Below are 23,094 nucleotides of genomic sequence, written 5' to 3'. Positions count from 1 at the left end.
CAAAGGCAACTTAACGTTACATTTTTTAACGAAAGCTTTTTAAGTGTATCTCTCCAGAGAAAATCTCAGAGAACTTAATTCAGCGATTCCATGTAAACCTAAAGAGGGAAACATGCAAACAAAAAAAAAAGTAAATGCAATACAAATGCGGCAATAATGATCAAAGATTAAAGGTCAATGAATTAAAATGTTTATAATAACGTGGTTCAAAGTTGGCCGAATCGAAGGTAGAAGAATATTGTTGTATTGTTGAATACCGACAGTAAGCCGATTCGAGTGGCATTGTTTACATCAACGGACTTTGACAATCGATTATTATGGCGGCTTGTATACTGAAAAGGCATTTTAAAAGAATCCCACGAAATAAATTGCCAATAAACATCTTGCCAAATAATATGTGGTAACCACAAAATTATTTCCTTTCTGCTCGATGTTCCTAAACAATAACTACAGCAAAATGTCGTAGTCACTAATAAACAGAGACCTGGAAATTCCGCGGATTCATTTGGCGTCACGCTACAATTCACATAGCCTACGTGTGTATTCATTCTCTCCACATACTGGTTAATGTCTTTTATTGCGGGAGTTCTTATCTTTTACAGTGGTTCGGCGTGACTCGGCCTCTCTCCTGCTGGCTGATAGTTAATTGGCCCACGGTTCACGAGGAAAGTGTCGAAATAATTGTGAAGTCACAAATGTTTGCAGCCCGCATTGCGACGAAATGTCTGTATCTCTAGTGGCTGTGCCGGTGTAAGCCATACCCTGGGGGCCGGGTACACGTCGAACTCCAGCTTGGAGACGCGCGGGTAGTCGCCATGCATGCGCTCCAGCAAGAGGCTGGCGAAGCCCGAGCCTGTGCCGCCGCCCAGCGAGCGGAACAGCAGGAAGCCGGCCAGGCTGGAACAGTCCTCGGCCACGCGCCGCACTCGGTCCAGCACCAGCTCGATCATCTCGCTGCCCAGCGAGTAGTGGCCGCGCGCGAAGTTGTCTGCCGCGTCCTCCTTGCCCGAGATCAGTGTCTCCGGGTGGAACAGCTGGCGGTAGGCACCCGTGCGCACCTCGTCTGCGCAGCCACAGCTCAGTGCGACCTAACCTCACTTTACATCATCACACCAGGGATTATATAGAGACGGAGCATAAGGTCCGGTTCTAAGCGAGGAGGTGAAGCCAAAAGGAAAGGCAGTGTACTGCACGTATCAATATGGCGGATGTTTGTTTACAAATGTATCAGCTCTATCTGTATTGGAGAAAATGGTTAACTCATATCATTACAGTTGTATAATGAAGATTCGTTATGGACGTTTAATGAATATAAACGTACGGTAGTTACAGAAATATGTTGATCTAATTTTCTTCTGTCATTAATGAAAGCAGGTTAGAACAGCTGATACAAATATAAACAAACGTCCACCATATTGGTATGTGAAAATCAAGAAAAAAAGGGGGGAGTGCTCCTCGTCTGATAGCTAATACGCAACCTGTATCGTTTCATAATCATTGCTTTAATATAACACTTTTTTCACATTTTAATATTTTAACATATTTAACAATATTTTACCTAAACTAAATTTACATAACCTTCCTGGGATACACTAAATTTAGCAAAACAAAAATGTTTTAATAAAGTTACTTTTAAATTGTAAGTAATAATTATTTACAACATACATTGCAAATACATGTTTGTTCTATGTTCACACACTATTATTAAAGTCATTAGCTCGCATGGACACTCGAACATCTAGACATTTACCCAGTTGGTCATCGGCTAAGGAGATGAAATTTTTTTTCGTCTCCGGGTTAATCTCTGATTGGTTGAGGTGGGAGGAATAGGAGAAATTTAGATTCTATGACCTCCCACATTCGCGCAGTTGCATATGTCTGATGTGTTGGAGCTGATGGTGCAAATGCGGATTTGGCATTTGATTGGTTCACGAGAGCTATGACGTCAGGTGTTAATGGACAGTCGTGTGAAGCAAATCTCTCTGAACAGAGCTGGTGAACTTGAATTTCTGAGGGCAGACAGATCAAACAGCACCACGTGCATCTAACGTCATGAACAGTATTCGCCAATGAGGAGCATGATTAGTACAAATAAATGGTGTAATCGTGCCTTTTAATTTAAGTTTTTTATCATTTAGTCTTGGCACTAATTTTTGTGCAGTTAAGTTGCTTTGAAATGGAAACCGAAGTGCCCGAAAATTTAAAGAAAAATTATAAAACCGGTTTGACACACACATATATGCAAATATATCTAAGTTTAATTTTCAAGAAAGTGATTCATTTTTAATAATAAACATTTCCCTTAATCTCTATTTTTTGTATATCTATCGAGCAAAGCCCAAATAAATATCAATAGCAATCGATCGTGCTGTCCTTTATGTGTTATGTGAACCAGATGCATCATACAAGCGAATGTGGCACGCAACTACAGAAAAAGGATCAGACAGGATGGTCATTCAACATGGTCAAATAAATCAGAAAGACGCGACTGCGTGAATGTGGCAGGGCCTTTATAGCCCAGGCATTTTAGGGGAAAAATCGAGCAAACCTAAAAAAAAATAATGTAGTTTTGAAATTTGGCACAGACATTCCTTTGGGTGTTCAAAATTGATCCTAAAACGTCCCCATCTCTCAGATGCCGGCTTCATACTTTTTTAAGGAAATAAGGGCGTAAGTGCCGAAATATGCATATCACGACTGTTGCGCGAAAAATTTTCATTCAGTTGTATCGTAACTTGTATAAGATGTGAAGTAAAAGGCACTTAGTTATTTAACATCCATTATTGTTGCATAAAACATAGCAAAAAAAAAAAAAAGAAACCTGATCTAAAATCATTTTATGGAAGTACACAATAAAAAAATAAAAAAATAAACCAGTCCATTAAAGGTCCTCTTCATCAGAACGATCATTGATAACAACATTAGTGCATGTTGCCCCACGACATTTGGCACACATAATACCACACTGCAGTCCAGCCCGCACACACTCGCATTTGTAGCTGCATTCACTTTTACAGTTACATGATATCAAATTCAGGATCTGTTCTGGAGCTGGAGGAAGGGATGTTATAGGAAAAAGTGTGCCACTCACACTTTTCCATCCCCACTCAACAGGATCTAATGAATGGCCCAGCCACTCTTGCACCTGTAGGTAAACCCGAAGAGAATGCTGTTCACATGCGGCACTGGTTGGTGGAAGAGAGTCTAGCTGGAAAGAAGCACTAATAGGCATCTTTGCTATCTTGCAGGTATACATATATACTCTCATTTCATCCAAAGTGAAATAGTTATCATGTCCTTGATACATTGCAATTGCAAACTTTTCTCCAGCTGCAATAACGATCTTCTTGTTGGCATGTGGACATGTAAAAACATGTACTGTTCTCCGAATGGAAACATCGTTCATGATGATCCATGCTTGCTTCTTTCCCTTACCGAATAAATCACTGGTTGTATCTGATCCGGTCATAGCAAAGATCTTATAAATGTGTGAGGTAACCAATGAGAGCATTAGTGTAGACTGAAAAGTAGTTATCGATGGAGGATATATCTTGCATGCACTTGTGTTGCCAAGACCTGCTACATTTGGTCAAATATGTGAGGCTTATGTTACATTCGTCCAAAAATATTTTTCTGTGACAGCAACTGTACTGTTTGATGGTTATGACAAGTTAACCACTAAAGAGGAAGAGCGAAGGCGGCATTCTGCAGGGAGGTCTTCCACCGATATTTCAATAGCTGCTAACAATGTTGTTAAATCGACACAAATGGACTTTCTGAGGAATGGCATAACAAAAATGGGCTCATCAAATTATTAGTAACTTATTTTCGAGCTTCAGGTCATCACGCCATTCAGTGCTCAGGAGATGCTATTACCACTATAGCAGCTATTGCTCTTCAGTATTCAACAATCTGTTGTGTAAAAGTAATAGTTACTGATACAGACATCCTTGCGATGTTGACTGCGAGGTCAGAAGAAGATGCACACATTGAAATTGTCCATCCACCCTCAAGCAAGACAACAGGAAAGATTTACAGTATATCAGCTATTCAAAATGACATTGGTTAAATGAAAAACTATATTTTGTATTGTCATGCTATGACCGGATCAGATACAACCAGTGCTTTCTTCGGTAAGGGAAAGAAGCAAGCATGGATCATCATGAACGATGTTTCCATTCGGAGAACAGTACATGTTTTTACATGTCCACATGCCAACAAGAAGATCGTTATTGCAGCTGGAGAAAAGTTTGCAATTGCAATGTATCAGGGACATGATAACTATTTCACTTTGGATGAAATGAGAGTATATATGTATAACTGCAAGATAGCCAAGATGCCTGTTAGTGCTTCTTTCCAGCTAGCCTCTCTTCCACCAAACAGTGCCGCATGTGAACAGCATTCTCTTCGGGTTTACCTACAGGTGCAAGAGTGGCTGGGCCATTCATTAGATCCTGTTGAGTCGGGATGAAAAAGTGTGGCACACTTGTTCCTATAACAACATCCCTTCCTCCAGCTCCAGAACAGATCCTGAATTTGATATCATGTAACTGTAAAAGTGAATGCAGCTACAAATGCGAGTGTGTGCGGGCTGGACTGCAGTGTGGTATTATGTGTGCCAAATGTCGTGGGGCAACATGCACTAATGTTGTTATCAATGATCGTTCTAATGAAGAGAACCTTTAATGGACTGGTTAGTTTTTTTATTTTTTTATTGTGTACTTCCATTAATTTATTTTAGATCAGGTTTCTTTTTTTTTTTTTTGCTATGTTTTATGCAACAATAATGGATGTTAAATAACTAAGTGCCTTTTACTTCACATCTTATACAAGTTACGATACAACTGAATGAAAATTTTTCGCGCAACAGTCGTGATATGCATATTTCGGCACTTACGCCCTTATTTCCTTAAAAAAGTATGAAGCCGGCATCTGAGAGATGGGGACGTTTTAGGATCAATTTTTAACACCCAAAGGAACGTCTGTGCCAAATTTAAAACCTACATTATTTTTATTTCTGGTAGAATTCTATAGTCAATATTAACCTAAATTGTTCAAAAATCCATTGTTGTGCAGTAGTTCCTTGTAATCCTTAATATGCCAGTCAATTATTATCGCATACGCATGTTTGGCCCACCAATTTAAATCTAATAAAATAACAAAAAAAACATTTATAAAGGTATATTTTTGCCTATCAGTGGTGAATTTGATGTAACTGGTGATTGTATAGAGCAGTGATACATTTTACTTCCATTAGTTGAGTATAAATTAGGTTATAAGATAATTTTTGCGGTGCATAAAGTAATAAAAACGAATGATTAAGGACTAAGGGCCCTTAACTATAATTTTTTGATCAAATTTTTATATATTATAATGAATATTTTTTGCGCAACAGTCGTGATATGCATATTTTGGCACTTACGCCCTAATTGCCTTAAAAAAGTATGAAGCCGGAATCTGAGAGATGGGGACTTTTTAGGATCAGTTTTTAACACCCAAAGGAACGTCTGTGCCAAATTTCAAAACTACATTTTTTTCCCCAGGTAAAACACTAAAATTCCTGAGCTATTACTGCACTGTTGTACATGAGTGTCATTGCTGTTATTCGCTATTTTTGGCCGTTCTTTTGGAAAAAACGTAAGTTAATGATAAGTACACACAAAAAAGACGAAAATTATGCTACTCCATTGCCATATTTAAGGGTTGAACTCTAACTATGAAAGATGTGATAAATATTTGGGGACATATTAAAGAATTATAACTAACATAAAAAAATACCGTACAACACATTAATATGCATTCAAGCGAGTTTAAAAATGTACAATTTGCAAATAATATCCATGTGTAACAGTGTTTTCTTATCATTTTAAAATCACGTCTTATAGGTTACACACCGCTAATGGGTCAAACATTAGGTGTTTCCGGCGGTGCGTCTTTCAAAATAGAAAATTCACATTAGAAGGTGATTGGTGACCCAAAGTTAAAACAATGGGTAAGAAAGCAGTCATGGCGAGTGCGGATATCGGGGAATCAGTACAGCATCGTCCGATACAGCGGTATACATATATATTTATTTAAGTGTTTGGAGTCCTATAAATCAAATTTCAGTAGTTGACATTTCAACAATAGACTCCCACTTTATTTACGTTTGGCCTGAGAGGGGGGAAACGGTGTGGTCGGTGGAAGCAGCGCGGGAGGGGAGGAACAGACTCGTGATGGCGCATGCGCGCCAGTCGTGTGATCGTTGATGGCTGCCGAAAATGTTTAAATTCATTATTTATTGTTTTGGAAATCAACTAAAAAGACGATAAAGTGCAATATCACTGTTTAAAATTCAAGTACTTTCAAGCTTTTATAGAGGCGCAAAAACTTTATTGAAAATTGTTTTAAAACCTTTATGGTTCGTTTACCGCCTGAACGTATGAAGCGGCCAATGAATGGCGCCGTTACTGGCACCCCAGATTAGTATATAACGGCGAGTAGGTGGGAGTCGAACCGACCGTCGTTCCTGTACCGGTTTAAGCAGTTGACTATTTCGCTGACTAACCTGAACTGTTCGGGAATTTTGCACACCGCGAGCCTCACGTGTCTACCGCGACGTCCACGTTACGGACTTTGTGATTTTGTTTGTGCTACGGACTGAACTGCGTGTGACATCTTCCTGGGAGGCCAGCACACAGCCCAGAGTATCCTGTTGAGGACCGGAGGTAGACATCTGACATCGCAGACATAAGGTAAGGCGTGGACGCCTGAGACCGGGCGTGCTTGTTTGGAGTTCAACATCGGCCCCTTGTTTTTGCTCGCTGCTAAACATCCTAACTCCTGTTATTATCTTTGAAAGATTTGTGCAATGGGAGTGCATGACTTGATGTAAGTTTTTGGACATACGCCATTGCTAAGCACTTTTTTCTCTAAAAGAAAACTAAAAACTAAAAATAAATAAATATATAAAAATACCCAAAAGACAAAAAACACAAATTAAGAAAAAAATTGCTGTATTCAACAGGATATAAACACCACAAAATATTCCGTAACAGGAATCTGGTCAACAAACAAAGAAAAACAAAGAAAAATGTACTAAGAGAACGAAAAAAAAAAACACAAATGATGACGACACAAAATTATTGAACCAAAAAAAATTCAGCACAATGGTTGAAACTTATCTGTATTTTTTAGTTTTCTTCTACAGAAAAAAGTGCTTAGCAATGGCGTATGTCCAAAAACTTACATCAAGTCGAACTCCTGTTGTTTTCTTTTGTAATTGGCTAGTCACAGCTTACTTTTTCTGAGGACTTTCAACAATAGACTATATAATTACCTGGTTCTTTTTTTCGAACGTACTTTCTAAAATAATTGTTATTGCTATTGTTGTCATCAACCTTAATTATAAATATAAATTGGTCACAAGCTTGTACATTTATTTAAAGCCAGCAAGCACAGTCTCGCGTCAGCATTTTCGTTACTCAACATAAATATTTACTTTAATGGTTAGTAATGATGCCACTCGTGAATTGACATGTAATTTTCATACCACCCCCAGAGCTGTGTTTGTAAACAAAACAACACATTATCTGTTTATTTACATTACATTATCTGTTTATTTACATTTAAACATCCACACACGTTCAACACCTATCACTACCATATCCAGTAGGAAAAATATAAAAGACTTTTAAGCACAATAAGCATATGCAATAAAGACGAAAATTATGCTACTCCATTACCATTTTTAAGGGTTGAACTCTAACTATGAAAGATGTGATATATATTTGGGGACATATTAAAGTATTATAACTAACATAAAAAATTACCGTATACCACATTAATATTCATTCAAGCAAGTTTAAAAATGACAATTTGCAAATAATACCCATGTGTAACAGTGTTTTCTTATCATTTTAAAATCATCTTTTATAGATTACACACCTCTAATGGGCCAAACATTAGGTGTTTCCGGCGGTGCGTCTTGCAAAATAGAAAATTCAAAATTCACATCAGAAGGTGATTGGTGACCCAAAGTTAAAACAGCGGGTAAGAAAGCAGTCATGGCGAGTGCGGATATCGGGGAATCAGGACAGCCTCGCGAGGATGGGACCTGGGTCCTCGGGGATACGCCACTGCGCCATCTCGCGCTGTGGTTAGAGCAGCGCTTTCATCCGGCATTCTGGGGTTTAATAACTTTTGTAATCCGACACCGAGCGAGCCAATTATGTCCAGAATTTGTTGGGTAGTTTCGGACTGTAATGGTATTGGATAGGAGGTAGAGTCGTTCGGACGTGACGTCACGCAGGTTCAAATCGCTTGTCACTACGGCGGTGGCCGGATGGCTCCACCCGTCCGCTGCCACCACGAGGCTTGAGAAGTACCATTGTATTGTCTGCATAGGCGTACCCAGGAATTTTTTTCGGGGGGTGTTCTTCCAGATTTTTAAGATAAACTGCATAAACACCAAAAATTAATTATTTCTTGAGTAAATAAATAGAATAGTCTCAAATTCCATTTTTTTCACCTGGGCTATTGTTGATATGTAATTTGTACGTAAATTTTATTTCAATTAACTTAAGTAAGTTCACATTACAATATTAAAATACCTACAAAACCCTTCAAAAAGATATATTCTGTGCTTTTACATGACTATCTTATGCACAGAAAGTGAATTGTTTTTATTTTAATAACATTTTAATATATTTATTGTTATTTGTTTATTTTTTTCATGTTAAATGCTCTATATTTGTAGTTGGACGTATCTACGAGTGCTACACTCTATGACGTAGCCGAGCTGACATGCAAGCAACAATTGGCAAGACCCCTCTAGGTCACTATTGACTTTAACGGCAAATGAAACTTTTTCCACTTTTTTTTATAAAAGGATTTTCATTGTTGGAAATTAACATTTTAAATTTGTGACATTTTAATGTTTTTGAGATGTATTGTTGGAAGTCAGTATTTTGTTTTGAAGTGTAAATTACGTTAACGGTCTTTGTACTCCGGCCAATGAGAGGCCGAGTTACTTAAGTTAAGCGTTTTTAGAAAGAGAGTTAATAAGTAATGGAATGGTGACGGCGTTGGCGATATAGCCCGGGTTGAAATCCCTTATAAATCAGATAATCTGTAAAGCTAAATTAGATCATCCAGGTGTAAGGATGTTTTGAATCGTCGTGCAATTAAATGTATGAGATTAATATAGGGCACATCCGCACAGATGTGTAATTAGGTGTGATCCCTGACGTGAGTAAAACAGACTCATAATTCTCCATCGTAAAAGACCGTTTTTCCTGCGCCGAATGTAATTCAATCCTGCTGACCACGAATAAAAACATTGATTATTTGTAAAACTAAGTAAAGCCTTACAGTGACAAACATTTTAAACCAATTAATATTCTATTTACATATCCCAGTTCAGACCTAGAGGTGAAATGAGACACGGATCTCATGTTGTTCTACCCACCCAACATACTGAATTAAGCCGAGGTACCTATATTGTTTTAAATTAAACGTTAACGGTAATAAACTATATTTTACATACTTTCTTCGATCTAAGAGTGAGAGCAACGGACATAATAAACTGAATTAATGAACTTTTGTTGGAGTTTCTTGTGTGCAACATATTTCCTGCTTGTTATAGAAACATAATTATACACCACTTGCCAAGCCAAAAATTATATAGGTATATATTATATTAAAGACTATTTGTTTAATCATATTTTATTTTATCATTATTTAATATTGTGTATGTTTCAACGACCCTAAATTCTCCATGTTTTCACTCTACTTAAATATTAGATCTGAAGTGTTATTTTTTCTCTTATGTATTCTACTCCACTTGTTCTCTTTGATAACAAAGTTAAAGTCTACATAGGAGTGGCGCCCAGAAACGACTACAAATTCAAAGAGTCTCCACACAATAACACTAGAGTGACTCCACCCAACAGAGGGACCATAATAAGAAGTAGACCTAAATACAGCTTAAAACTACATCAATATATATATATATATATATATATATATATATATATATATATATAATATAAAAATAATTAGTTAACTTAACGAATTTACGTACGCACTTTACAAACTTATTCCTAATAAGTTGACGGCATGACAATAGAATAATTGCAGTATAATTTGATTGTAAGGGTGTTAGCAACTAACGCCGGAATTACAATAGCCCGTCCATCCGTCATCCGTCTGTCCATTACATGACCTGCACCCAATAAGATGAACTGAATAATGTCATCCACTCGTCGGTCTAAAGCTTGGTAACTTTATACTTTTGACGGGTGAACGGATGAAACTATAACCTCCTAATGGCTTCTAGGTTTTTGCATATATAATATTATATTAAAATGTATTAAAGTTTTTTTTAATTGTTTAGCTGATTCCAAAATCATTTCTTAGCTTACGTTTGGACACATTTCGAAAGCTTTTTGAAACAAAAATGGTCTAAGTCACGGAAGTATTATAATTACGTATGGTAACTCTGGAAATGTGAAAATACATACAAAAAAACACTCTGAGTTTAATGAGATTCAAGTACTTACTTTACATAATTGTTTAAGTAATATAATTACATATGGTATTTTTTTCCCCCAAATTGTGAAGTTTTCTCAACAGTTGTCAGCATTGACATGGAGAAATATTATGACGGACGAGCGGAGTGTTTTAAATCGCCAGCCGACCTCCGTAGCGTAGTCGGATGCACACCGGCTTATGGTGGGAGAGGTTCTGGGTTCGAGTCCCGGGTAAGGTATGGGATTAAAACTGAGACTTATATAAAATATACACTTGAGGTAAAAGATGATGAAAAAGAATAATGAAATTGATATTTCTGGCTAAACGGATACCGCTCAAGGCCAAAATCCAAGCAGTGAAGTGAAGTGAAGTTGTATATCGCTTGGCGGCTGACGAACAGACGGATGCGACGGGCTGTTGTATTTCAGACTTTGCAATTCAAGTGTAGCAAAACAGAATTAAATCTTTATATATACAAATCTCGTGTCACGATGTTTGTCCGGGCTAATTTCCGAAACTACTGCATTGATTTTAATGAAATTTCGCACAAATATTTGTAACTTTGTCCAACTTTATATATAGGCTACATTTTTTTCGATTAATGACAGCGTTTTCCGAAAATCAGCTCCCAAGGGTGGTTAAGCACTGGCAACAGTGGGTACTCCATCTCCATGACAACGGGATTTTGCATTGTTTATGCCTTCTGCGTCTTCATGGCAACGGGCATCGCTTAGATCGATTTTTTTTTCAATTCGAGGCATATTTCTGTATAGATTTAATTATTATTTTATCTAAAATTATTTAAATTTGAAAATATATTTGTGCGAAATACCAATGACTAACACATTACGATTGACTTAAAATCTTTCAACCGATTGAAACTTAGCATAGTTACTCATTTTGTGATGTATGTAGACGCTCACTAAGATATGATTTTCCGAAAATCAGCTCCCAAAGGGAGTTTTGGGGGTGTAAAATATCAAAATTCCAGTTTTTGCTAGAAAATCACCATGGCAACGGCTGTTGCTTTGTTGATGCTTCATTCGTCTCTGTGGCAACAACTTATTCACTGTTAGTGCAGTCCTCATCACCGTTGAAATTTTACGGGGACTTTAAATATCGAAAATTGCCCTTTTTTTTCAATTTTATATCCTACAGACTTGAACTTGACAGTAATGTTCCTCGTGTTATGCAGGATGACGTTTTCCGAAAATCAACTCCCAATGGTGGTTAAGCCCGGGCAACAGTGGGACAGCGGGATTTTGAATTGTTTACGCCTTCTGCGTCTCCATGGCAATGAGCATTGCTTTGATTTTTTTTCCATTCGAGGTGCGGCAGTGGCGTACCCACAAGGAGGGGCATGTATAATGAGCGGCGCAAGTGTTCTGCCTGTAGACTGCCATAGCGAAGTAAGGGTACATCGCAGTTGTACGTTGCGTGCTCGAGAATCGGGAAACCATCGGTGCTACTCGTTTTCTCTCCGGTACATTACAAAGCACTGTAATCAATTTTTGTTGAAATTAATTGCATTTTATTTCATTTATTATTACTGTAAATGGGATATTTAGTCTCATTTTCCCCCCAATTAGTATATTCGTGCGAAGCTGGGTCGGGCAGCTAGTATATTATATATATATACAATTATATTGTTCTATTACATTATTCACTAAAAAAACACCTACAAATTGAGTTGAGGCCATTAAGCTACTGACTCAACACAAGTTCACACCACGTTGTACTCAACGAGGTCCCTTTCATCTGAGGCGAGAAATTAACATTTCAGCTTTTCAATGTTTGTAACAGTCCTTTAAAATTACGCACCTTGCGATAATCAAACTTTTTTCTTCGTGTTATACGCACAGATAGATGTACAGTATTTAAATGAAAGTACCTGACTTGACAAAACGACCAAAAAACCTCTCATCACCCCCCCCCCCCCCCCCCCCCCGTTTTAATAGTTTTATAGAGTTTTGTATGAAATTAGGTCGCAATCACTACTGTTACTCAATGCCCAATTCTACTAAGCAAATCTAAAACATATTCAAAGTAGAGTTGAACCGATTATTCCATAGACCAATAACTGCGATTTGAGAATTTAGACTGACCTATCATGAACCAACCAATGCAATTCAAATTTGTTTAAGTTTACTTACCAATTGGGCTGTTTGGTGACGTTAATTCTCTCGTTGCACTATGTTTATAAATTGAGCTCGAATGACATGAGTGTTCATAATTTTCTTGCCAAATTTCGGGGGGGGGGGGAAGGTTTAACCCCTAAAACACCCCCCCCCCCCCCACTGGGTACGCCTATGATTGTCTGCATCATGTAACTTGTCTCCACTTTGACATATTTCAAAAGTAGTACCAGTGGTATCGTATCCTTCTGCCACTGTTTGTGGCCAGTGCACTGGCTGTATTGTATTTTGATACGTTGTATTAACTAAAATTTGTATTTTTATAATTTAGTTTTTTACTTTGTTATAGGTAATATAAATATGTCTTTTAGTTAATGATTAACTTTAACTTACCATCAGATTTATTGCGTTTTGTTTTAATTATTGTTTACAAGAAAAAATTTTAAACATTGTATTTTAAAATAAGTTTAAAATTTTCTTTTTATTACTAATCTCAGGTTGGAAAAAGATTTTTAAAGATCTCTAATTATGCACTAGAAGCCGTTAAGGGAGTCGTGAATATGTGTTGTGAGTGCAATAATGGCACTTTGTGCTTTGAACTGGAACAGCAGCGCGCATGCGCGTGGTACTGGACAGTTCGTGAGCTGATGACGTCACTGGCCGGCGCGCGATGTGAAGGAAGGTCGACTGCCGCGTGTGTTCCGCGGCACGCGAGAGACTTGAGCACGTTTGCTCGGCTGCTTGCTGGCAAGACTTAAAATGTGTAAACGAAACGATACAACTGGCATGGCTCGATTACGATGGACATCGGAGGGGCTAAGTATCGTTAGGACGTTTGCATATGCAGTGAGGCAGTTCATCTGTAAGTACAACTTTTTTTCGCAATTTATGCCCAACATTATTCCGTGGCATGGAATTTCGATACCTTGGACAATTTCGATGGTGCATGCTTCGTAACGACAGTGGTTTCAAGCTTTAAATAGATTTCACACGCCGAGTTGCTAGTAATGTCATTTTTGTGCGCATTGCAATTAAATTGCGAGAATTTTGAGACGAGAGGGCGAAACAGCTATTTGTCGGTGGAAATTAATGAACTGTTAAAGTAAAATTTAAATACGGCCGTTTTCATAGTCAAGCGACTCCCAAGTTTCACTTGAACTTTGCTCAATAGTTATAAATAAATTAAAGGAGATAGTTTCCTGCAGAAAAGTAATTTAAATTGAAATTTTATAAAAGTATTCAAATTTGCTATTTATATATAACCTAATCAAAGGCGCCAGCATTAATTAGTTGAGAAGTAATTTTAATAATAATGTATAATTCAGGCATATTTTACTATGATTTTACTATCATTTTAATATGTTTTCTAGTTAGTATATTTTAAAACTATTATTACTCGTTGCTAAATACGTTGTATGAGGTTTACAGCTCACTGCTTTTAATCGTGTTTTGTAGAGATTTTGCGATGGCGTTGAAGTTAGAAAAATTCAAATTGCTGTTAGAATTTTTAATAGGTAGTTAATTTTTTCTGCAGCTGAATCCAACACTGTCTGCTGAAATCAACTCTGCAGTTTTTTCAATAGTTATTAACAGATAGCCGTGGTAAACTGTTACGAAAGAATTACAAATAACTTTCTATTTTATTGAAAAGGATCTTAATACTACCAGCTGGGTGTTGAGGTTGTGGGTCCTGCCTCGTGAAGTGAGCAGTATCTATATGTTTGTTGTCCAGTGTTTGTAAACAACGTCATGTGGTGGACAGTATTGGTAGACATCATAAATTGCTTTGTAGTTACAGTTGGTAACAACATTTAAGAACTGCGAACTCTAGAGGGAAAGGATACAGATGGAGCATCCGCCGCCAGACTTTAAACTGTTTATTTCCCCATTTTTTTTCTTCTGATTTTCACATAACAATATGGCGGACGTTTTTTTATGTATGTAATCAGCTAATCTAGTTGCTTTTTTTTTAACGACTGTAGTTAAACTGTTCGGAATAAAATTAGATCAAAATATTACTGGTTAATCCATACTAATATTATAAATGCGAAAGTTACTCTGTATGTCTGTTATCTTTTCACACCTAAACCACTCAACTAATTTGGAAGACTTTTGGTATAGAAATAGATTGGACCTTGTAGAAGAACATGGGAAACTTTTTATCGCGAAAATAAAATTTGAAGGGGGTGAAATAGGGGATGAAAGTTTGTGTGGGGAATCAATCATTTAATTTTATTACCCTTTCACTCCCAAACCGCTGAACAGATTTGAGTGAAATTTGGCACACAGCTAGCTCATATCCTGTAATAAGTCAAAGCCTCCATATAATTATAAAATTTCATCATTAGGAGAGTGAAAAAGAGGTAGATTCAGATTTATAATAGAAAATAATAGAAGGTAGATAATAGATATACTAACAGTGAGTGTGTATTATTTCACTATGTCCGCCACACGGTCACGTACAACCTTCTCCTTGGTAAATTTTCTTCGAGTGCCGGTAGATCGCTTTGGGTAACAAATGCCCGTTGTTATTGAGACAAATCATCAACAATGCTTGATTTTTTAGTTTGGTTCGCTGTATTTTTGTTATATGTTTAACCTTAAAAAGTTATAAATTTTGACTTTTTTCAATTCTATCAAGAAAGTCAATATTTACTATAATTTTACGTATGGTGTATGTTTAACCTATAACGTTAGAAATTTTACATATATTTTTTCCAACTCGATGAAGAAAGTCAATATTTATTGTTATTTTACGTATGTTGTATCTTTAACCTTTAAAGGTAGAAATTTTTATTTTAACGTAACCCTGGCCAGGACTTTAGGACAAAGTTAAACTTAAAAAAAAATAGTTTTGTTCATTTGTTGTAGTTGTCATATATGTAATTACTTAGTAGGATGGTACGTAAAGTAAAGAACTTAGTTGTTTTTCTGTCTGATTCTTATAAAGTAGTTACTTAATGAGTAGATCAGATATTTATGAAAAACGTTAGATAGCTTTATCGTAGGAATAAATATTCTTACGCTTATTGTTGTTATTTTTAAGATACCTACTGCTGTCAATATGCCTCGCAAGAGTAAATATAATCTATCACGTAGCTCACGCAAAGTTCAAGCTGCAAAAGTAGCTAGAACCCAAGAATATAAGGAGGAGGCTCGGACCCGGCAGATTTTAGATGCCAAGCGTCACGCAGCTCAAAGAGCTGCCGAGACCTTAGAACAGACTCAAGTCCGCCAGGCTTTATATGCTGAGCGTCACGCAGCTCAAAGGGCTGCCGAGACCTTAGAACAGACTCAAGTCCGTCAGGCTTTAGATGCTGAGCGTCACGCAGCTCAAAGGGCTGCCGAGACCTTAGAACAGACTCAAGTCCGTCAGGCTTTAGATGCTGAGCGTCACGCAGCTCAAAGGGCTGCCGAGACCTTAGAAACGACTCAAGTCCTTCAGGCTTTAGATGCCAAGCGTCACGCAGTTAAAAGGGCTGCCGAGACCTTAGAACAGACTCAAGCCCGCCAGGCTTTAGATGCTGAGCGGCATGCGTCATCGATAGCGGCAGAGAAGCCTGAAGAATCCCAAAGATGACTGTTTCAAATGCTGAACGGCAGACAGGAAGGACGCATGCATTTACAATGAGTAAATGGGAGTCGTTTCACAATGCCGCTTTGGATTATGACCCATTGATTGGTTATAATAACCATCGATTAATTCTCATAATGTATGAAAAATGTAGGCCTATACATTGTGAAGCACTCAATTGGAAAGAAGAAACTCCGGTAATGTGTTGTTCTGGTGTGCGTGTGTGTGTGCGTGTATATATATATGTGTGTGTGTTGGTATATATGGGATTGATAAACTCCGACACCGTTTGACCGATAACCATGGAAGTTGACACATCAAAGTGCTTTATTTCATAGAGAAGGTTTTTATGCTATACATTTTTTGTAACTCGCCGCTAGATGGCGCTGCAACGCATCAACTTCTAAACCATTCAACCGATCGCCATAGGTAAACAGAAAATCATAGTTCGCAGACATACGAACAGCAATAGTGTGGTATTTCTCTATGTCCACCAAACTGTCATACAGTGCTATACGTACATATTCTTTAACTCGCGGACAAAATATCACCCTGTGTTGAGCCCGGGCAACACCGGATACTGCAGCTTGTATGTTTAAATATATATATTAAAAGTCCAAAAAAAATCTTCTGAGTACAAATGTTGAACCTCGAATGCAGGTGGACAAGCGACCCCCCCCCCCCCCCTCGCCCGGTAGCGACGCGCCGCAGGCTCCGGGGAGGGACTGCACCTACCGACGACGGTGGGCTCCAGGTCGACCATGAGCACGCGCGGCGAGCACTTGCCGGCCGCCGTCACGCTGAAGATGGCGTTGAAGTCGTTGGCGCTGGCGTACTGCGGGTGCAGGAAGCCGTCCGGCTGGATGGCGTGCTCCAGGCAGTACAGCTCCCAGCAGGCGTTGGCCAGCTGCACACCGGCCTGCCCCACGTGGAGGGACACGATCTGCCGCTGCGAGCACACCCCCCTCACGCACCCTCCCAGCCTGACAACATCCTGGCCACTATACTCCACGAGCAGCCCTTCACAGTTCTGATACCATAGGCAACACTACCAACGTGGCAGCCTTATTAGTAACGTCACAACTGGTGATACATAACATGAAAATTGCTTTCAATCAATACTGTCAACTGACACATAGGCGGAAGCGTGTCCATGCACTTATTTAAAAGATGTTTCGGAGAAGCACGCTGGGTGTGGTGGATGTAGCTCTGGTGGCAGACGGCAGAGTGGCAACACCGCCACTTTTCATTCAGAGCTACTTATTTCGTGTTGCCAACATTCTGGAGGGATACCTTGGCACCACAGGGCACCACCTCTCACCGTAACCTATAATTATATTAACATCTAAAATAGATGTCAAAGGGACCCATGGTGTACATTACAGAATTATTTCAGTGATGGATTGTCGGAAATTGTTTAAGTATGTACCGTACCTACTTGAATATCTAACTCACTTAATGCAAACAGTTGCAAGAAAGTAATTTTTACGCAACACATGCTATTTTTTTATGCTTTGGTTATCATCATTAATCAAATTTTAATGTTTTTCGTATTCCAAAAATAAAGCATTTTTTAAAATCTTTTTCACATGATTTTTTTTCCTATATTACACAGTAATTTATTTATGATTTTATATTTTAACAACCAGCAGTCAGATTAACGTACATGTCTGCCGCTAATATCCTTACCAAAATGGTGATATCCAAAACCAGATATTAATAGTGATTACTAAAATATTAGAATCTTTATGAGTATGCATGTACCTATTACATACAACATATGCAATTTAACACCTTTGTATTATTTAGGTAGTATTATTAATGCTCATCATGCCATTAAAATAAATTAACTAAACCGATTAAACATCTGAATAGTTTAATTTGATAGCCTCATATGCTTCCTAAAACATTTTGTTACAAAATTTGCAAAGTGTCATATTGTTAAATGTTTAAATATTTTTGTTGATACATTTACTTACGCTTGAAGTCATGTTTCCTGGTTGCTGGTACTTGTGTGATTTAGTTGCAAATTAGGGATACAACTGTAAAAAAATAAGAAATAAGAGATTGTAAAACTTTGAATAGTAAATCAAAAAAATATATTCCAACATTAGGAAAATTGTACTATTTATTTAAAATAATTGAACACATTTCATCTTAATTTGATATCAAAAATGTCCTTACATCATGATCATGGCTGTATACTCTTGCAATGTACTCTAAATAGTTTAGATTTTTCTATGGGCTACTTAATTTTTGTTGTACTGTATATTGGTCCTTCCTACCTGCAGTAATTATTTTTATGTAAGCAACGAAGCAAGCAGTTCTGCTGGCAACTACTGTACGTCAATCCAAGCAATACTCGCATTACGTTTTGTTGGTTTATGTGCAACAAAGTTCAACGCATGGATATATTCATCTCAAATATTTAAGCACAAAGCAGTGTTAAAATACATTTCCTATGGTTGTCATAAAAGCTTCTAAATAATATTTAGAAGATGCCAAATGTCTTGATTGCATGAATAAAGGCGTGTTCGGAGCTTTGTTCTTTGCTTGCCAGTATATATTTCTAGAACTTGTAGTCAATGGATCATTGTCAAAATATGTATTTCGAACATGACAAAGTACAATTTTATGCTAAGTGGACAAGCTCCTTAAACATAAAAATATTTTTTATAGAAAAAACACACTAATGACATACAGTGTCGTAGTATTTTTATTCCCAAATAACCTGAGCAGGAAATAATTAATAAAAACAATGATCAGTAATATTACTCAAATATTAAGTCCTAATGATTTTAACTGAGGATATGTTTCATGTGTAGCTGAAAACAGCTGACTTCTTAGATAAAATAATTTTTTCCGCACTTGTGATAGATACAAACAAACCTTCAGCTTATGTATTAGTGTTCACAAGATGTTGTTTACTGTTTTTTAAGTTGGTTTAAGTAAAATGCAACATTGATACTATTCAAGTTTCTACTCATATAGCCTACTTCGTTTTATAATTTTTAAGTAAACATAAAAAACGTATTTTCATCATTTGATACTTGCGTTTAAAATATAAGCGTGTATATAGTGTATAGTGTTTACAGCATAAAATAGCAGTGTTTTAGAAATTGCACACTAGACCACAGTTTTTTCTCATTACAAGCAATAAAATGTAGATTTTTAAACACTTTAATTTATTGCATTATTAAAACGCATGACACATCCTAATGATTTCATGACAATAAGGTCTTGTCCCTTTTAACAATTAGTTGAGGGTGAAATTTTTTTTTAAATTTTGTAAAGCATTTGCAATTTAAAAAATAATCCCTTTCGACACAGCCTAAAGGTGAAGGTAGTTTTCGACGTAGCTATTTTACTTCTGGAAATATTTTTGAAACTTCTATAAAATCCTGGAACATTTAAGAACATAATAACATAAAAACCTATCTGTTTGCCAATATTCAAAAAAGATCGATTTAACATTTTCTCATTTTCCATGCAGCGAAAATACTTTTAATGTTTTTAAATATTGAATGAATTTTCAAGCAATGAATGTCTTAACGAAATTCATATTATACCTATAGTATTATTATAATGGCCGAGTCTGGCGTAAAGTATTTCAAATGGGACTATGGCTTGGTGACTTAATCGGTTGTGGCTTACTAATTGTGAGGTAACGGCCATGTTCGGGCGTGTCCACCGCTCGTTGACTATGATCAAGTGTTCGTTGGCCATTTTAGATGATTCCACGTCCGTCATCTTGGAATCTAAAATTTTTGAAAATCTGTAATTATTTTGCTAGAAATTCAGAAAATAATTCGAAAAATCATCAAAAATTCGCTGATTAAAACATTTATTGATTCGATTAATTTCTGCCCTTAGTTCAATCATTTCACAAAGCAAAAATTGTAGTTTCAGGTAAAAAAAAAAATCTTTATTCAATAAAATATGGTAAAAAAAACATAAAAGAGGTCAAAATTTATCATTACCAGGGTCCAATTTATTCGATCGATTCTTGACCTTGGATTGATCCTAACATAATACAAAAAAATGCATTTTATGTTAAAAATATTATTTAAAAAATCATGATTCATTTTAAAAGCTGCTTACATTCCTCATCCACTGGCGCCAGTAAGCTACCAATGCTATCTTGGACGCCATGTTGAAAATTCGTAATTATTAATCTATTAATTTGGGATAAATTCCAAAAATCAAAAAAAAATGACAGATAGTTTACTTTGTGATTCAAGGGCACAGTTTGATCCTATATAAAAGAAATATACGATATATATAAGTAGTATAGGATAGCCGGTCCGGGCGCAGGCTTCACCCTGTGGTGCCGGTGCCGGTGTCCGCCATCTTGGATTTGTGACGTCACGGCGGCAAAAATTCCTCAAAATTCCTCAAAAATGACTCAAAATGACTCCAAAAATTCCCGTTTTAAGAAAAAATTTCCCGTTTTCGAGGGAAAAATTCCCATTTCGAGGGAAAATTTCCCGTTTTATTCCTCAAAAATCCCAACGGCTAGAAATGTCCTGATAGAGGCTTAAGCATCCTTAACTCAAGCCTCAGTTAAGCCTCTATCAGGATGTGACCTTGACCTTTGACCTTGACCCCGGCGGCCATCTTGGATCCGCCATTTTGGATGACGTCATTTCGTTTTCTAGAAAATTCCGGCATTGTGTTATCCGCCATATTGGACGATGACGTCACCGTTGCAATTTTCGTTACGGCCGCCATCTTTAACTTTTTTATTTATTATCCGATTTCAATGAAAAATTTTTTAAAATTTATTAAAAAAATCCATTTAATAAAATTTTAATGAAAAATATTTAAAAAATATATCTTTACGACACGGAGTTCGGAGTCCTCGGTTCGAACCCGGTGAGGCCAAAAAAAATTAAAAATGGCGACCGATCCTCCTCCCGTGGTGACTTTTGGCAGACTGACTCCCACCACTTTTCTTAAAGCATATATATCGTCACCTAGTATGACGTCATGTCCGCCATCTTGTCTTCGATGCTGGAAGCCATCATCATCATTGTATCGTCGACGAGAGTGCGCTGACACCATGTTAGTTTAGTTCGTATCCGCTAGAGTGCAGTAATCATTTATTATTACTGTGACACCCGCCATCTTGAAATATGGCCGCCATCTTGAAAATCCGTAATTATTTAGCTAGAAATTCGGGAAAAATTCCAAAATTCATTAAATAAATCACTCATTAACTTACATATTGATTCGATCCGCTCCAGTCCTTGGTTCGATCCCCGAATGATGCAAAACATTAAATTTTATATAAAAAATAATAATTTCAATAAACCATGTTCAAAATTCTTAAAGAGACTTTAAATCCTCTACTACCATCATCCTATCAGACACCAAGACCACCATATTGGAAATTCGTAATTGTAATGCTAGAGATTCGGGAAAAAGTTCAAAATTCATTAAATAAATTTGTAATCTATATACTGATTGATTAGATCGACTAAGGTCCTTGGTTCGATCCCTGGCCGATACAAAACAACTTTAATTTTAAAAAAGTACCAGAAAAGTGTAAGGTTCGAGAAATAAAACACCTCAAAGTCTTTTACAAACATAATATTTATTACACAATTTCTATCCTACTACAGAATCACTTGCGAAAGCCAACAACAATCTTATAAACATTTAGCCCTGCATAGACGTGCAACGACTACTTCTTAGCTCCAAATGGCTCCCAAAGCTCCAACAGCCTCCAAATGCTTAACACAGCTCCAAATGGCTCCAAATGCTCCAAACGGCTCCAAATGCTCCAAATGTCTCCAGCAGCTCCAAATGCTTGACAGCTCCAAATGCTTCAAAAGGCTCCAAATGCTCCAACAGCTCCAAAAAAAGGCTCCAAATGCTCCAATAGCCTCCAAATGCTTAACACAGCTCCAAATGGCTCCAAATGTCTCCAGCAGCTCCAAATGCTCCAACAGCTCCAAAAAAAGGCTCCAAATGCTCCAACAGCCTCCAAATGCTTAACACAGCTCCAAATGGCTCCAAATGCTTGACAGCTCCAAATGCATAACACAGCTCCAAATGGCTCCAAATGCTCCAAACGGCCTCCAAATGCTTGACAGCTCCAAATGTCTCCAGCAGCTCCAAATGCTCCAACAGCTCCAAAAAAAAGGCTCCAAATGCTCCAACAGCCTCCAAATGCTTAACACAGTTCCAAATGGCTCCAAATGCTCCAAACGGCCTCCAAATGCTTGACAGCTCCAAATGTTTCCAGCAGCTCCAAATGCTCCAAATGCTTGACAGCTCCAAATGCTTCAAAAGGCTCCAAATGCTCCAAATGCTCCAAACGGCCTCCAAATGGCTCCAACAGCCCCAACAGCCTCCAAATGCTTGACAGCTCCCAATGTTTCCAGCAGCTCCAAATGCTCCAAATGGCTCCAACAGCCTCCAAATGCTTAACACAGCTCTAAATGGCTCCAACAGCTCCAAAAGACTCCAAAAGCTTCAAAAGGCTCCAATTGCTCCAAGAGCTCCATCTTCAATTGGTTCCAACTGATTCCTATTACTTTTATCGAACTTGGCATGATTACTAACATGTCTTTATCAGTATACATTTTGACTGGCAGTGGTAACGTTTTTTTACACCTTTAAGTTATAAGTTTTATTTAGAAATCAGATTTCGATAAATGATAGCTTCCATCTGGAAAGAAAATATATTAATTTATCTTCAAGTTTATACACATACATTTAATTTAATCCATTATTGTATGTAGCCAGCTTCTCTCAGTTCTTTGAGTATGAAGGATATTTCTTTAATGTTCGAATAGTTTCCTGCACAAAGCGATCCATGTAGTAGTCGTAGCCTGTTAACCAATATGTTAGGATCTTCCCATGAGG

General features: G+C 37.3%; 1 protein-coding gene across 1 annotated transcript in view; it reads right to left on the bottom strand.

Annotated features, from left to right (window-relative positions):
- LOC134527435 (tubulin alpha-3 chain-like) overlaps nt 1–23,094 on the bottom strand; it is a 59,982-nt gene that overhangs the window by 24,988 nt on the left and 11,900 nt on the right. The window contains exons 3-5 of the mRNA XM_063360115.1: nt 18,201–18,263; nt 16,957–17,170; nt 762–1,063 (exon numbers count right to left, since the gene is read on the bottom strand). Of these exons, the coding sequence (XP_063216185.1) occupies nt 762–1,063; nt 16,957–17,170; nt 18,201–18,212 (528 nt within the window). The 5' untranslated portion in view covers nt 18,213–18,263. The remainder of the gene's footprint in view (nt 1–761; nt 1,064–16,956; nt 17,171–18,200; nt 18,264–23,094) is intronic.

The sequence above is a fragment of the Bacillus rossius genome, chromosome 1, assembly GCF_032445375.1.
Source record: "Bacillus rossius redtenbacheri isolate Brsri chromosome 1, Brsri_v3, whole genome shotgun sequence".
In the NCBI taxonomy this organism is placed as follows: Eukaryota; Metazoa; Arthropoda; class Insecta; order Phasmatodea; family Bacillidae; genus Bacillus; species Bacillus rossius.
Note: the sequence above shows the minus strand (reverse complement) of the source record. Positions and strands in the feature narration are given on the sequence as shown.